General features: G+C 57.5%; 1 protein-coding gene across 3 annotated transcripts in view; it reads right to left on the reverse strand.

Annotated features, from left to right (window-relative positions):
• Window positions 1–14,282, reverse strand: part of Abcc1 (ATP binding cassette subfamily C member 1) — an 87,632-nt gene that overhangs the window by 49,785 nt on the left and 23,565 nt on the right. For all 3 annotated transcript variants that reach the window (XM_048331753.1, XM_048331752.1, XM_048331751.1), the window contains exons 2-10: window positions 13,114–13,290; window positions 10,251–10,376; window positions 9,033–9,170; window positions 8,345–8,470; window positions 5,465–5,526; window positions 4,199–4,330; window positions 2,274–2,504; window positions 1,785–1,962; window positions 1,520–1,681 (exon numbers count right to left, since the gene is read on the reverse strand). In XM_048331753.1, coding sequence (XP_048187710.1) covers window positions 1,520–1,681; window positions 1,785–1,962; window positions 2,274–2,504; window positions 4,199–4,330; window positions 5,465–5,526; window positions 8,345–8,470; window positions 9,033–9,170; window positions 10,251–10,376; window positions 13,114–13,290 — 1,332 coding nt within the window. The remainder of the gene's footprint in view (window positions 1–1,519; window positions 1,682–1,784; window positions 1,963–2,273; window positions 2,505–4,198; window positions 4,331–5,464; window positions 5,527–8,344; window positions 8,471–9,032; window positions 9,171–10,250; window positions 10,377–13,113; window positions 13,291–14,282) is intronic.

Consider the following 14,282-nt stretch of genomic DNA (forward strand, 5'->3'; position numbering starts at 1 on the left):
CACCTGGCAAGCAATTCTCCTATTGGCTCACCAACCAATCCTGAAGGCAATTTTCAAAGGAGTGTCCCGGAAACTTTTTGTTAATGCCAAGGGCAGCACTTCCTGGCAAGACAGATGCTCCACAAGCACCTGGGCAGGCTGGGACCTCGTTGTTTAACTCTTGAGAGTCCGGGCTGAGGACTCAGCTCCATGGCACAGCACTGGCTGGGTGTGTGCAAGGCCCTGGGCTCCAGGTGGCATTTCTCCTTCTAGGTTTCGTGATCAGAAACCCTTTAGTCACCTCTGTTCTCTCTCTCTATGCCAAAGCCACATGAACTATGGTAAATAAAACTAAATCACTATGGTGATTTGGGGAGCTCCTTCTGGGCACACCCATCACGTGGCTGGAGTTGGACCTTAGGGCACAGGAGAACCCCTGGGATGCAGGACAGCTACACACAGATGGAACACTATTTGGCAAGGAAGTGGGAGGTGCACTGGGCTGAGCACCCAAGAAACTATTTTAGAAGTCAGCTCCCTTCCTATGCTAATATATTCCTAGACTTCCTCCATTTTCAAATCCTATGGACTTGAGAAGGGAAGAAAATCTGTAAAAGTGGCTTAAGTCACAGCCGTCAGGGGAAGGCAAGATGGATGGTGAGAAGGAAGGGAATGACTGTGAAGGAAGGACACATGCGAAGGCCCAGAGGCAGGAAAGGACAAGACATTCATTATACTGTAAGCCGCTGTGCTCATTATCTTTTCTGTCTGGGAACCGTCCATCTCCAGGTGGAAGGGCTGTCAATCACATCTGTTTTGCACCAGGAGACTTGGGCTGGAGACTTCTTCTTCCACAGTGACTGGACTGAGCTAGGCCAGGCCTGTGGCAGGGGCAGCAGAAAGCAGTCACATCTGCACAGCACTCAAGTGCTACCTACGCCCTGTGAGAAATCCCACTGAGGATGACGCCACGCCAGCACCACACAGGGCCAAGAAACAGCACAAGAGTGCGGGATATCAATCCTTAAAGCACTGCTAGATGCCCTAGATCCATCTACTCCTGAAGACAGAACCACAATTCCCTTTATCTGCTTGTCTATGCCTCATACCTAAGTGAACCTAGACCAATATCATCGGGGATTTGTGAATGCACTTAGTTCTTATTTGAGATGAGAGGGTACAGTGGGAAAAACCTAAGTCCTAGGGACCATATTGCGAGACCCTATCTCAAAAATGCAAACAGAGGACTGGGAATGTAGCTTAGTGCTAGCCTTGAGCAAAAGAAACAAACTCAGGAACGGCGTCCTGAGTTCAAGGCACAGGCCTGGCAAAAAAAACAAGGCATAATTGAGCAATGGAAACAGGTCCCATGTCAGCAGAGAGAACATAAGGGGATGGATGAGTCATGCGAAGGACTGAGATTTCTAGGAATTGGCTGGTGAGCCAGAAAAACAAAATAAAAAGAACAAGAACACACCAGGCAGCCCACTCCTGACACCCGCCCTGCGCCCCAGGCCCACAGATGCACGCACGCACGTACCAGCCACAGGAGGTAGAGGGCCAGGGCGACCTGCAGGGGCGCCGACCACACCATGTTGATGTACGTGGCCAGGTCCATGAAGCGCTGGGCGTCCACCGACATGAGGTTCACGATCTCTCCCACGGTGGACGACTTCCGGGCGGCATTGGTGATCACCAGGGCCTGGGGGAGAGGACATGCAGGGCAGCATGCAGACGTGAGGGTGGGCTCCTCCCATCCAGGGCTGCCAGTCCCTGGCCCCCCCCCCCCCCGAGGCCATGCCTACCTTGCGGTACACAGCACCGATGACGGCGGTCTTGACGCGCATGCCGCTGACGAAGCAGATGTGGAAGTACTGGTGCAGCAGCAGTGTCTGCAGGCAGGCGCTGATGAACAGCAGCCCCGTGTAGAAGTAGCCCTGCCAGTCCGGGGCCTGCGGGTCGTTCATGAAGGCGAGGAGCAACCTGCAGGGTGCGGGGCACAGTGTCAGCCAGGCGAGGCAGCAAACACAGCTTCCCCCCCCCCCCCCCCCCGCCCAGGCGATTGGACCTCCTCTGCCTTGGTGGGGGGAGGGGGCTCTCACAGGGGGGATGGGGGATGGACAGAGCCTCTAGAGACGGAGCAGGGAGGAAGAGAGACCCTAGCCTTCATCCACAGCTGGTATCTGAGGTCTGCCTGTAGTGCCTTGCTCTCGAGTTCCCAACCCAAACCCTCATTCGTCCTCCCCACTCTGGCCTGGGGTGCAGGTGTGGGGGAGGCGGGGGCGGGCTCATACTTGAGGATCTCGGGGCCGGTGAACATCATGAGGTCGTGCAGGGCCTTGAACAGGAAGCTCATGAGGAAGTAGGGCCCGAAGGTCTTGTACAGCACCCTAAACAGCGAGGGGTCCCGCTCCTTCTGGGGGACCTTGACGATCAGCGCCTCCGCCTCCTCACTCACATCCACCTTGGAGCCCCCTTTGGGCTTGGGGGGCTCCTTGTTAGAGTACTGGATCCGCACAGGCTGCCTGCAGCACAGGAGAGGGAAGCGCTTGGTGGCGGGAGATGCGGGACAGATGCCGAACTGCACCCCTTGATCAGACCCTCCTGCTGCCTGGTGACCCACACAACGGTCCTGTCCTCACGGCCACCAGCACAGGCATGCATTGGTGTGATTATGAGACACACCCAAGTGTGACAAGGAGACCCTTCTGTGTGCTGTGCTGCCACACACAGTAGGCGCTGTGGAGCAATGTGCTGGCAACTTGGGCTCCTTTCCACTTAAAACACAGACACTGTACCCACACAGTCAAGGCTGTGCGGCCCCATCTGCTCGCTTCCAGAAGCATCTGAGAATCAGCCTGAGCAGCTGCGCAAGTCACAGACCTGGAGGGAAATGGTACTGGGCCCAGTGTTGGGGCCACTCTAACCGACTCAGGACTTGGCTGAAGGAGCGAGAGAGTGGCTTCATGCCCTTACTCCGTGTCCCAAGGGTACTCACTGAGCCTGGAGGCTGGGCAGCCAGGCAGCCAGGCAGCAGAGCTCAGCCCCTCCCAAGGACATGGCCCCAGCTGGCATCTGTGAAGCGCCCGGCCCAGCCCTTCCCGTGCTCCCGCCTGGAGCAGCCGTGCACACCCACCCTGCCAGCTGCCAACCAGTGCTGGAAGCCATCAACTGCCCCCACAGCCAAGGCAAGGCAGCACCGCCCAGGGCCAAGTCACCCCCAGTTCGAAGGTGACAGCCCACGCGGACCTGCTGGATGTGCCTTCCCGACCCACAGTGCTGTCCGCTCCCGACCCCTTCCTCCCTCATCTCCCACCACCGCTGGTGATCCGCTGGCTCATCTCAAACGCAGGGACCTGTGGCCCTGCTGGCGGCTCATGCCTGTCATTCCAGCTACTCAGGAGGCTGAGATCTGAGGGTCAGGGTTCAAAGCCAGCCCCAGGCAGGAAAGTCTGTGTGACTCTTACCTCCAACCAAAAAGCTGGAAGTGGAGCTGTGGCTCAAGTGGTAGAAGCTCAGGGACAGCGCCCAGGCCCGGAACTCAACCCCAGGGGACACACACACATACACACACACACACACATACATACACACACACACACACACAGAGCGTCTGTTAAGAGGGAGTTAACTGGAATTGTTTGTATACATGAATGGAAATAGCACAATGAAATCTCCCTTTATATAGCTAACTGTGCAGAAAGGAAGAGGGAGAAGGAGAGAAATGAATGAAAGGGAGGGAGCAAGGGAAGGAGGGAGGGAGTGAAGGGTGGGCTATATGCAAGTACGGGAGGGAGGCCCAGAGAGACCTACCAGGCACACGGAGACCCCGCCCTGGGCCCCTGCTTCCCCTCCTCCCTCTGCTTGAAAACAGCAGCCTACATCGACCTGCCTGTCTTCCCCCACAGCTGCAGCTTGGCCTCCGAGACCCCCCACACTTCTAACCAGCTCTGCTCCACCTCCCTCACCCCATGGGTCCCACACTAGCCACCTGCTGCTCTCGGTGCCTCAGGACCTTTGCACCCACACTTCCCTCTATGGAAGCCCCTCTACTGTTCACTCCTGTACTCAAATGCCCCCACCCTGCTTCTAAGAGGCCAGAAGGGCAGAACATTCCAGAAGCCAGATACTCAAGGAACAGAGAGACACACTCAGGGACGGGGGGCCGTGAGCCCCCCATTTGGCTATGGTAGGAGGGCGGGGAGGGGAGCCCGCTTACCTGCAGGACTTGGCACACTCCTTCTTCCAGTTCCTCACCAGCACAGGCACCACCTGCTCTGACATGTCCTCCTTGTTCAGGGACCAAAGGTCTGTGCCCTCCAGGGGCTGGCGGTAGCCCCGCACCATCAGCCTGGGCCAAGACACGGGGGAGGCAGTGAGTGGGGCAGGGGAGAGCACGGGAGGCTGAGGGCAACTGCACAGAGACCCACACAGACCTGCACAGAAAGAACTCCAGCTGACTGTGTTCCCCCCACCAGCACTGGGATTTGAACCCAGGGCCTTATACTTGCTAGGCGGGCACTCTACCCCCTGAGCCATGACTCCACGGCTCCAACTGACTTCTTCAATCCTGAATAAAAAGGGCTAACATGGGGCTGGACATCACGGGGCCACAGTGTAATCCCAGACACTGAAGGAGAGGAGGACTGCAGCCCGAGGCCCGGCCAGGGACAATGGTAGGGAGACATTGGCTGGGAGACAAATGGAAAAGCAAAAGGGCAAGGGGCTGGGGATATAGCCTAGTGGCAAGAGTGCCTGCCTCGGATACACGAGGCCCTAGGTTCGATTCCCCAGCACCACATATACAGAAAATGGCCAGAAGCGGCACTGTGGCTCAAGTGGCCGAGTGCTAGCCTTGAGCGGGAAGAAGCCAGGGACAGTGCTCAGGCCCTGAGTCCAAGGCCCAGGACTGGCCAAAAAAAATAAATAAAAAATAAATAAATAAAAGGGCAAGGTGGTGTGGTTCAAGTAGTAGAATATTTTGTCTACCAAGTGTGAGGCTCCGAGTGCAAACGTCAGTACCACACAGAGAAAAATGAGGCAAACACAGGACAACGCTGGCAGTCACTGACTCCGGAGTTGTGCTGTCGGAAATGCTGGGGACCTGGGTACTGTGGGTTTCAAGTTTGTCCAGCTCTGGGGCCACGGGTGTACACAGCAGGGTCTCATGCGCAGGCCACGCGCGAGCGTGCCAGGTGACTTTCTCGGGTAAGCCGCAGGCCGCAAAGCATGCTGGTCCTGCAGCTGTCTGTCCAGAAGTGTGGATGTGCTCAGAAGGAAATGCGAGCCTGACATTTCCACTAAGCCTGCAGAAGAGTCCCATGCCCCACCAATGCATCCGCGGGGTGCCACGTCCGTGCCACCTGTCCACCTGTCCCTCTGTCCACCTGCCAGTGCCTCCCAGCCAGGCTGTGCGCTCAGGACTTCGGGGGCACCTGCACGCATGCGCACTCACCCGGTCCTGCCCTCCCCCGGCCTCGCTTACCCGGTGATCCACCAGAACGTGATCCTGGACAGAAAGGAGGCACCGGACTCCGGGCACGGGTTCTAGCACCAGGAAGCACAGGGCAGAGAAGAAAGACATCAACCCTCCAGGCTCAGAGGACTAGCATCCTCCCATCTCCTCCACACCCCCAGACACGCTCTCTCCGGCCCCACCTGGTTCCTCAGGTACTTCCCAAGCAACTACAGCACTAACTAGCCTTTCACCCCACGGCCACCCCAGGAGCTCTGTCAGTATCATCCGGCCTCCAACACACACTCAACAAGCATTTGCTGAGCACCTACCATGTGCCTGTCCTGCACAACACACTCCTTCCATCCCTATACCAGCCTGCGAGCCAGTGTGGCTACTGTCCCACAGTGCTCCTCCATTTACTGAACACCAAGCAAAATGAGGGCCCCCAACACCCCAGAACCAGGCTCCAAATCATCCAGACTGCACACACATAGGCATACACACTCGTAACCACAAGGGGTGCCGCCAAAGGAGGTTGAGGCTACCCAGGAGGCCGTGTCTACGGGCTCCCTGAGGACAACTGTGCAAGGACAGACCAAGTGAGAGTGACTAAGTACAAAGAACAGATACTCCTAGCAAAGGCCCTGGGGTGGACGGAAGCAAGCAAATCAGATCGGGGAGCAACGGAGAGCGGGGTCACGGGCTAGGGACAGAACATGACGCACCTGGCACGCACAAGGCCCTGGGTGTCATCCTCAGGGAAGGAGGAGGGAGAAGCCTTCGAAGGAGGACAAGGGAGGAAGAAGGAAGAAAGAAAAGGACAGGAGGGAGGGAGGAGGCAGAGGAGGAAGAGGACAGAGGGGAAGCAGCCATCACCTATACTGGAAGTCACATTACAAAACTGTGGTCTTCATTTTAAGGGGAGCCATTCACAGATTCCCAGCCAGTTATCAAACACACTTTCCCAGAATCACCAAGTATAGCTCAAGTGCAAGGCTCTGAGTTCCAATCTTGAATAAAAAGGGCTAACATGGGGCTGGGCATCACGGGGCTTTCCCAGAATCACCAAGTACAGCTCAAGTAAGTACAAGGCTCTGAGTTCCAATCCCAACACTGCTAAAGTGGACAGAGGGAGGGAGGCAGGCAGGGAAGGAAGGAAACACTACTATTTTTATTACACTTGTGAGCCAAGCTACTACACCATTTAAAAGTATCAGAAATGAAAGCAAAGCCAGGCAGCGGTGGCTCATGCCTGTAATCCCAGCTTCTCAGGCTGAGATCTGAGGATGGTGGTTCAAAAAGTCTGTGAGACTCATCTCCAATTCACCACCACAAAGCCCCAAGTGACACTGTGGCTCAGTGGTAGAGCTCCAGCCCTGGGTGGAGAAAGCTGAGCGCAAGCGCCCTGGCTCTGAGTTCAAGTCCCAGCCAGTACCAGCACCAGGGCTGACATGGGACCCACAACAGGGGACAGTTAATGACCTCACTGGGCCTCCATCCTCCACGGGCCCCTCCCACCCCCACCCAGGGTGAAGGGCTGGCTGGGGGACTGGGGGAGAGGCCCGGGAGGTTCCACTGGCCTGAGGGCTGGGAGCAAGAAAGGAGGGTGGGGGAAGCCAGAACAGGAACAGACATGAGTCAGAGAAAGGCACAAGGCCAGCTAGGAGAATAGCCACGGGTGACTCAGCACTGGCAGCCTGGCGAGTCAGCCCCACCCACCCCCCCTGCCCCCCCATCCCCCCACCCCACCCTGGGCTCAGCATATGCTCAGGTGCCCAGAGGCTGTGGCTGCTGCTTAGAGGGGAGGGCATGGGGGGGGGGGGTGCCCCACACAGGACGTGGCCCCGCCCTCCTCTTCCTTCCTGCTTACACAAGAACCCTGCAGGATCAGCACACTGCCAGTGGGGTACACCTGAAATCCTGGCCGCCTGGAGGTTCGAGGCCAGCCTGGGCAGAGACGCTCTAGAGACCCTTTTACAAGGGATGGCTGGGCATGGGGGCACACGCCTGTAATGCCCTGCAGGGCAGAGGGGAAGGAAGAAGGGAGGAGATGGCTCAGGGAGCCCTGGGCCACACAGAGCCCCACAGAGGAGAGTGAATCTCAAACCCAAATCGCTCAGGACCCAGCACACCCCACACACCAGGTCAAAGAGCTGGCACAGGGGGCTGGGGATATAGCCTAGTGGCAAGAGTGCCTGCCTCGGATACACGAGGCCCTAGGTTCGATTCCCTAGCACCACATATACAGAAAACGGCCAGAAGCGGCGCTGTGGCTCAAGTGGCAGAGTGCTAGCCTTGAGCGGGAAGAAGCCAGGGACAGTGCTCAGGCCCTGAGTCCAAGGCCCAGGACTGGCCAAAAAAAAAAAGAGCTGGCACAGGGTGGAAGGGAGAGGCAGGGAGTGCCCCAGTGCCTGCACTGGGCACTGCCAGCCAGCAAGGTTTTTTTGTCTGTCCTGGGGCCTGGGTGCTGTCCCTGAGCTCTTTTGCTCAAGGCTAGTACTCTACTCTACCACAACAAGCCCCAGCCCCACATGCGGTTTTCTGGTGTTTCATTGGAGTTCAGAGTCTCACGAACTGTCCTGCCTGGGCTGACCTTGAACCCCTCAGTCCTCAGATCTCAGCCTCCTGAGTAGCTGGGCTGACAGGCGTGAGCCACCGGTGCCACGGGCACTTGGTCTTCTAACCACAACAGTTACCACCAAGGTGGTGTCTCCTGCTCGTCCAGGATTCCTCTCACTTTCTACAACCACCATACTGTACCACATGCCCAAAGCCACTGGTGGGCAGGCCACGAGGCCGCCTCGCCCCTTCAGCACTGCCTCTGTCACGGCTCAGGGCATCTGAGATCCATCCAGGATGGGCGGGCCGGGCCAGCATGCGTGCATGTGTGCGTGTGCTCACACTCACCGGGTCATTGATGGTCTCGGAGAAGAGGGGCGCACGGTCAGAGAAGCAGGCCAGCACGAGCTGGGCCAGCACAAGGGTGAAGTATATGTAGAATGTGGCGTCACGGAACACATCCACCTGCGCACCCTGAGGGACAAGGGAGACCATTCTAGAAGTGCCAGGCGGGCTACATCTGGGCTTCCAGCTGAGACGCCCAGGGCTCACCAGGGCTCGCAGAGATGCACCAATGGCACATCCTCCCTGCCTCCACCGCATGGGGATGTGGCTGGGCCAGGGGGACAGGGGCTACAGTAGGTGCTGCGCCCCATGCCCGGCTCTGCCCGCTCTGCACATAACAACCGGACTCACTGAATGCCTCTGTGGCTCAGTTTCCCTGCTACCAGCATGTCTGGGGGTGTGACTTCCTCACCGGGGTGCTCCTGGCCCCCCATATTACGGGACGGTGCCTCACCCTGGGCGCCAGGGCTGGGCAGGATTTGGAGCAAGGCCCACGCCCCATGGCATGCTGGGAGGCTGAGGCGCGAGCTGGCCCACATGGGCCCGCTGAGCTTCACAGAGGAGCTCAGAGGAAAGAAGGTTCTAGAACACAGGCTGCAGCTGACCTAGTGAGGTCCTGACGGAGAGAGATGATGTCCCTGGGAGAGCTGCCAGGTCTCTGCACGCGGCTCAGGCCTGTGAACCCACTCACCTTTTGTAAGGCGGCCATGATCTTAGATCGCAAGATGACAACAGCACACAGTAGGGCCACAAGCCAGAAAATCAGCATGATCCCCGATGACTGCACGCCCTTCCTCCGCTCCAGCTGGATCAAAAAGGTGGCGAGCAGCTGCACGGGACAGACAGACAGACAGATAGGAAAAAAAAAAAAAAGCACAGAGGGAGTTGAGAATTCAGGGAGCCTGGTCCAAGGCCTTGCGATCCCTGATGTTCTGCGTGTGCACATGTGTGTGCGCATGCGTGTCTGTGCACATGGCTGCATGGTTTCCTTGGTGTTCCCCTTGGGAACTCCTGCTTTGGCAGGAGACAGAAAACTGCACCCATCCACACGCCAGGGTTCTGCTGCTCCGTCCCAGCCCTCCCCTCTCCCTCCCCCTCCTCTTCCCCTCTCCCTCCCCCTCCCCCTCCCCTCCGGCCATACAGGCCAAGTGGACTCTTTCTACCCCAGGACTGTTGCACATGCTACTCCCAGATGGACCGCCCTGTCCTCTGCCCCTGCTCAGCCTCGAGCCGGGGCCCCATCATCCCTCCCCCAGGGCCGTTGTTCAGCCAGGTGGACCCCAGCATGGTTCCTGGTGCCAGCCCGTGGCATCCATGCTCTATGCCTTCATGGAGGGCTCCTCCAAACCCAGGGACATGCAGGGAGAACTGCTAGTGGCCACCTGCCCACGGGAACCAAAAGCGTGGCCCTGCCTGCAGCCTTGCCACTGGCAAACCTATGGAAATGAGCCACACTGTGATGGCCCTGGGAGCAGCCGCCACACCCCCTCCACAGCCCCCTCCCAGGCCCGCCCCACAGAACAGCTCGCCCTCCTTCCCCAACCCTTCTGTGAACACACCACACCTCCGCTCCGCGCGGCCTCTCGGGAACACGAACACGAACACACACACACACACACACACACACGCGCGCACGCACACGCACACACAGTGCAGGCTCCTCTGCCTAGTGGCCTGATACAGAGGCTCAAAAACCCACAACAGCTGGGCATCGTAATGCCCCGCTGTAGTCCGGCCTTTAGAAGGATCTGAGTTCCAGCCAGGCTACCTAGTGAGACACACTGCACCAGCACAGGTGATGCGGGGCCGCAAGCAGCAGCGAGCCCGGGGGCACCGGGAAAGGAGGGCAGGAGTCCCGCCGCGTTCCCGGATGTGCACCCCGCTGATTCGCAACCAGGTCCCCACTCACCATGGTGATGCCCAGGAGGGTCGGGCTGACCAGCAGCACCGGCGCCAGCCACGCGCCCCGGCTCCTCTCCCAGAAAGCATAGAACATGTCCGCCCAGCACACGGCCCAGAGCAGGAACCCCAAGGCCTGGAAGAGAGGGGGAGCTCCGTGAGCATGTGGTGCCCGCTGCTGGCCCCACAGGGCCAGCCACGGGCTCGCAGGCATCACTCCGCTTCTGGTCTGGGCTTGTTCCTTGACATGGGGTCTCGCGATGCAGCCGGGCTAGCCAAACTTCCCGAGTGCTGGCCGTCTGTGTCACCCGCTCGCCAGAAAGACGCCACACCTCAGCCTAAGGTTCCGGGGTGCCTGCAACCCTGTGATGCGGACCCCAGGCAGGTTTCAAAGGAGGAACTCTGGGCATGGCGGTGCGTGCCTGTAGTCCCAGCAGGCTGAGGCCGAGTTCCAGGTCAGCCTGGGCTATACAGTGAGATCCTATCTCAGAAAAAGAAGAGGTGGAGAGCAGTATGTCCAGAGAAGAGAGGGGTGGAGCAGAGGGGCGAGCAGTGCAAAGGCCCTGTGGTTGGGGGGCGGGGAGGTGGCAAGCTCTATACTTGTTATGAACCAGCAGCTGAGTGGCAGGCAGCTTGGGCCCTGGAGCATGTGACACAGGCCACCTGGAGGTCATGTGACACGGGCCCCACCGGGAGGTCATGTGGCTTTATTCCTCATGGTGGGTGGTTTTGAGCAAGGCAGGCAAGAATGAAATCTGATTTATTATTTTAAAAGAAAATAATGTTCCCTGATAAATGAACAAAGGGCTCTCTGAGTGCCAAGAAGAAGACATCTCAGCAGTCAAGGACGGGAAGTAGATGGTATTTCTCATAGATTATATTCTTAGAACAGTTTCAGGTCCACAGGGCACTCCCAGACGTTTCCCCCCCACCCCCGGCTTGGCACAGCCTCCCAGCCACGAACCCCAAAGGAGGGGTTATTCCCAAATTCAGGAGTGACCCCTCTGCTGTCTCTGTGGAGGGCCTTGGCCTGGACGGCAGGGGAGGGATGGCCCACACGGGGGAGGGGGATGTGCCTCCAGAAGCATCAGGTCCCCATGAGGCCAGAAAGGGAAAGAATGGGACAATGACAAAAACCAAAGCACAGAATGTGGGTGTTTTAAGGTTCTTGGGGATGCTGGGTGCCAATGACTCCCACCTGTCACCCTAGGTATTGGGGAGGATTGTGGTTCAAGGCCAGCCAGGGCAGAAAAATCAAGAGCCTCACCCCACCCCATCTCGAGCAGTAAAAAGCAGAGCAGGGTGGAGGCTCTCTGTTGTCCCAGCGGGTAGCTGGGCAGACGGGTAAATATGAGAACACGGTCCAGGGAAGCCCAGGCCTAAGCATGAAACCCTAGGCCAAAAACAACACCAAAAAAGAAGGCTTGGGGGTATAGCTCAAGCAGTAGAGCACCTGCCAACAAGCACAAAGGATAGAGCTTTAAAAAGACCTAGGGTTGGGCTGGGGATATGGCCTAGTGGCAAGAGTGCCTGCCTCGGATACACGAGGCCCTAGGTTCGATTCCCCAGCACCACATATACAGAAAAAAACGGCCAGAAGCGGCGCTGTGGCTCAAGCGGCAGAGTGCTAGCCTTGAGCAGGAAGAAGCCAGGGACAGTGCTCAGGCCCTGAGTCCAAGGCCCAGGACTGGCAAAAAAAAAAGACCTAGGGTTGGGAATGTGGCCTAGTGGTAGAGTGCTTGCCTAGCATGCATGAAGCCCTGGGTTCGATTACTCAGCACCACATATATAGAAAAGGTCAGAAGTGGCGCTGTGGCTCAAGTGGCAGAGTGCTAGCCTTGATCAAAAACAAGCCAGGGACAGTGCTCAGGCCCTGAGCTCAAGCCCCAGGACTGGTTAAAAAAAAAAGAGCTAGGTACAGGTGGCTCACACCTCTCATCCTGAGACTCAGGAGGCTGAGAGCTGAGGATTGTGATTCGAAGCCCGTCCAGTCTTACCTCCAATGAACCACCAGAAAACTGGAAGTGGCGCTGTGGTTCAAAGTGGTAGAGTACTAGCCTTGAGCACAAAAGCTCAGGGACAACAACCTAGGCCCTGAGTTCAAGCCCATGACCAAAGACAACAAAAAAATGTCCTTGTTGGTCTTTGCTGGTCCTAGGGCTTAAACTCAGGGCCTTGCACGCTGCATGGCTTGCCTGCTGCTCACAGCTGGAACTCTACCACACGAGTTATGCCACCAGTCCAGCTTTTGCTGGTTATTTGGAGATAAGATTCTTGCCATGCCAGGCACCAGTGGCTCATAGCTGTAATCTTAGCTACTCAGGAGGCTGAGATCTGAATATCCTGGTTCGAAGCCAGCCCAGGTAGGAAGGTCTATGAGACTCTTACCTCCAATTAATCACCAGAAAACCAGAAGTGGTACTGTGGCTCAAGTGGTAGAGCACTAGCCTTGAGCACAAAGAGGCTCAGGGACAGTGCCCAGGCTCTGAGTTCAAGCCCTAGGACCAACCAAAAGAAAAGTCTTGCCAACAACCCAGAGAGAGAGAGAGAAAGAGAGAGAGAGAGAGAGCACACAAGAGACTGTGAGAGTGAGCTTGAACCTGTCACTGCCTTGAACAAATGGAGAAACTGAGGCTGTGGAGGGCAAGGCAAGAGGTCTGCTCAAGGACCACCCAGCAGGGAAGTGACAGATGGGAGTTGGGAACCATGCTTAACCTCAAATCTCTGATCCTCCTGCTTCTAGAAAAAGGAAGTTTGGGCCAGCAGAGTGGTCTCTGCAGCCCCCAACTGCCCCCAGCCTGAGTCCCCTCCACCACCCCATCTTTCCTCCCGGCTCCACCCTCTGTGGGACGGCCTGTGGCCCGGGCACTCACAGTCTTGGCTTTGTTGAGGAGTGTCATCTGGATGTAGCCGCGGTCATGGCGGGACAGGTAGAGAAAGTAGAGGGGGAAGCAGGCCCAGAGGTAGGCACAGGGCGCCCAGGCCAGGGCGGTGTTTTGGAAGCACTTGGTGAAGTCGGGGTTGCTGGTGTGCCACGTGACGTTCCAGTCCTGGGGATGCAGAATGGGCCAGGTCAGCCACTGGTGTTCATAGACACCCCCCCCCCCAAGAATGGCATATGCACCCGTGGACGCCCGGCACATCCATACCCCACACTCGCAGCAGCCCCACTGCTCGACGAATGCCCAGTACCTTCTTTTGGTGGCGCTGGGGTTTGAACTCAAGTCCCTGCACCTGCTAGGCAGCCAGGTGAGCTACGCCCTTTGCCCTTTGTGCTTTTGTCATTCTTCATACACAGCCTCACCACTGTGCCCAGGGCAGGCCTGAGCCTCGCCTTCCCACGCACTCCCCATGTAGCTGCGACCTGTCCGGCCTGAGCCTCTCCTCCCCATGCACAATGGTGAGTGGGCCCCCCACGCCCGGCACTCATTGGTTGAAAGTGTGGCAACAGGGCTGGAGATATGGCCTAGTGGCAAGAGTGCTTGCCTCCTATACATGAGGCCCTGGGTTCAATTCCCCAGCACCACATATACAGAAAATGGCCAGAAGTGGTGCTGTGGCTCAAGTGGCAGAGTGCTAGCCTTGAGCAAGAAGAAGCCAGGGACAGTGCTCAGGCCCTGAGTCCAAGCCCCAGGACTGGCCAAAAAAAAAGAAAGTGTGGCAACATTTCTGCCCAGGCTGGACTAAACAGACCTGCGATCCTCCCAACCTCAGCCTCCCCCAGTGGCAGCCCCTACTCGAGGCCAGTGAAACCCACGGAGGATTTGCTGTTACTGCTACTGTTTTTAAACCAGATTAAAGCCAGGCACTGGTGGCTCACGCCTGTAATCCTAGCTACTCAGAAGGCTGAGATCTGAGGATGGCAGTTCAAAACCAGCCTAAGCAGAAAAGTCCCCATGAGACTCTTAATTCCAATTAACCACTCAAAATCTGGAAGTGGAACTGTGACTCAAAGTGGCAGAGTGCCAGCCTTGAGCAACAGCTCAGAGACCGCGCCCAGGCCCTGAGTTCAAACCCCAGGACCACCACCAACAAGAATCTG

The sequence above is a fragment of the Perognathus longimembris genome, chromosome 23 (genome assembly GCF_023159225.1).
Source record: "Perognathus longimembris pacificus isolate PPM17 chromosome 23, ASM2315922v1, whole genome shotgun sequence".
Classification (NCBI taxonomy): domain Eukaryota; kingdom Metazoa; phylum Chordata; class Mammalia; order Rodentia; family Heteromyidae; genus Perognathus; species Perognathus longimembris.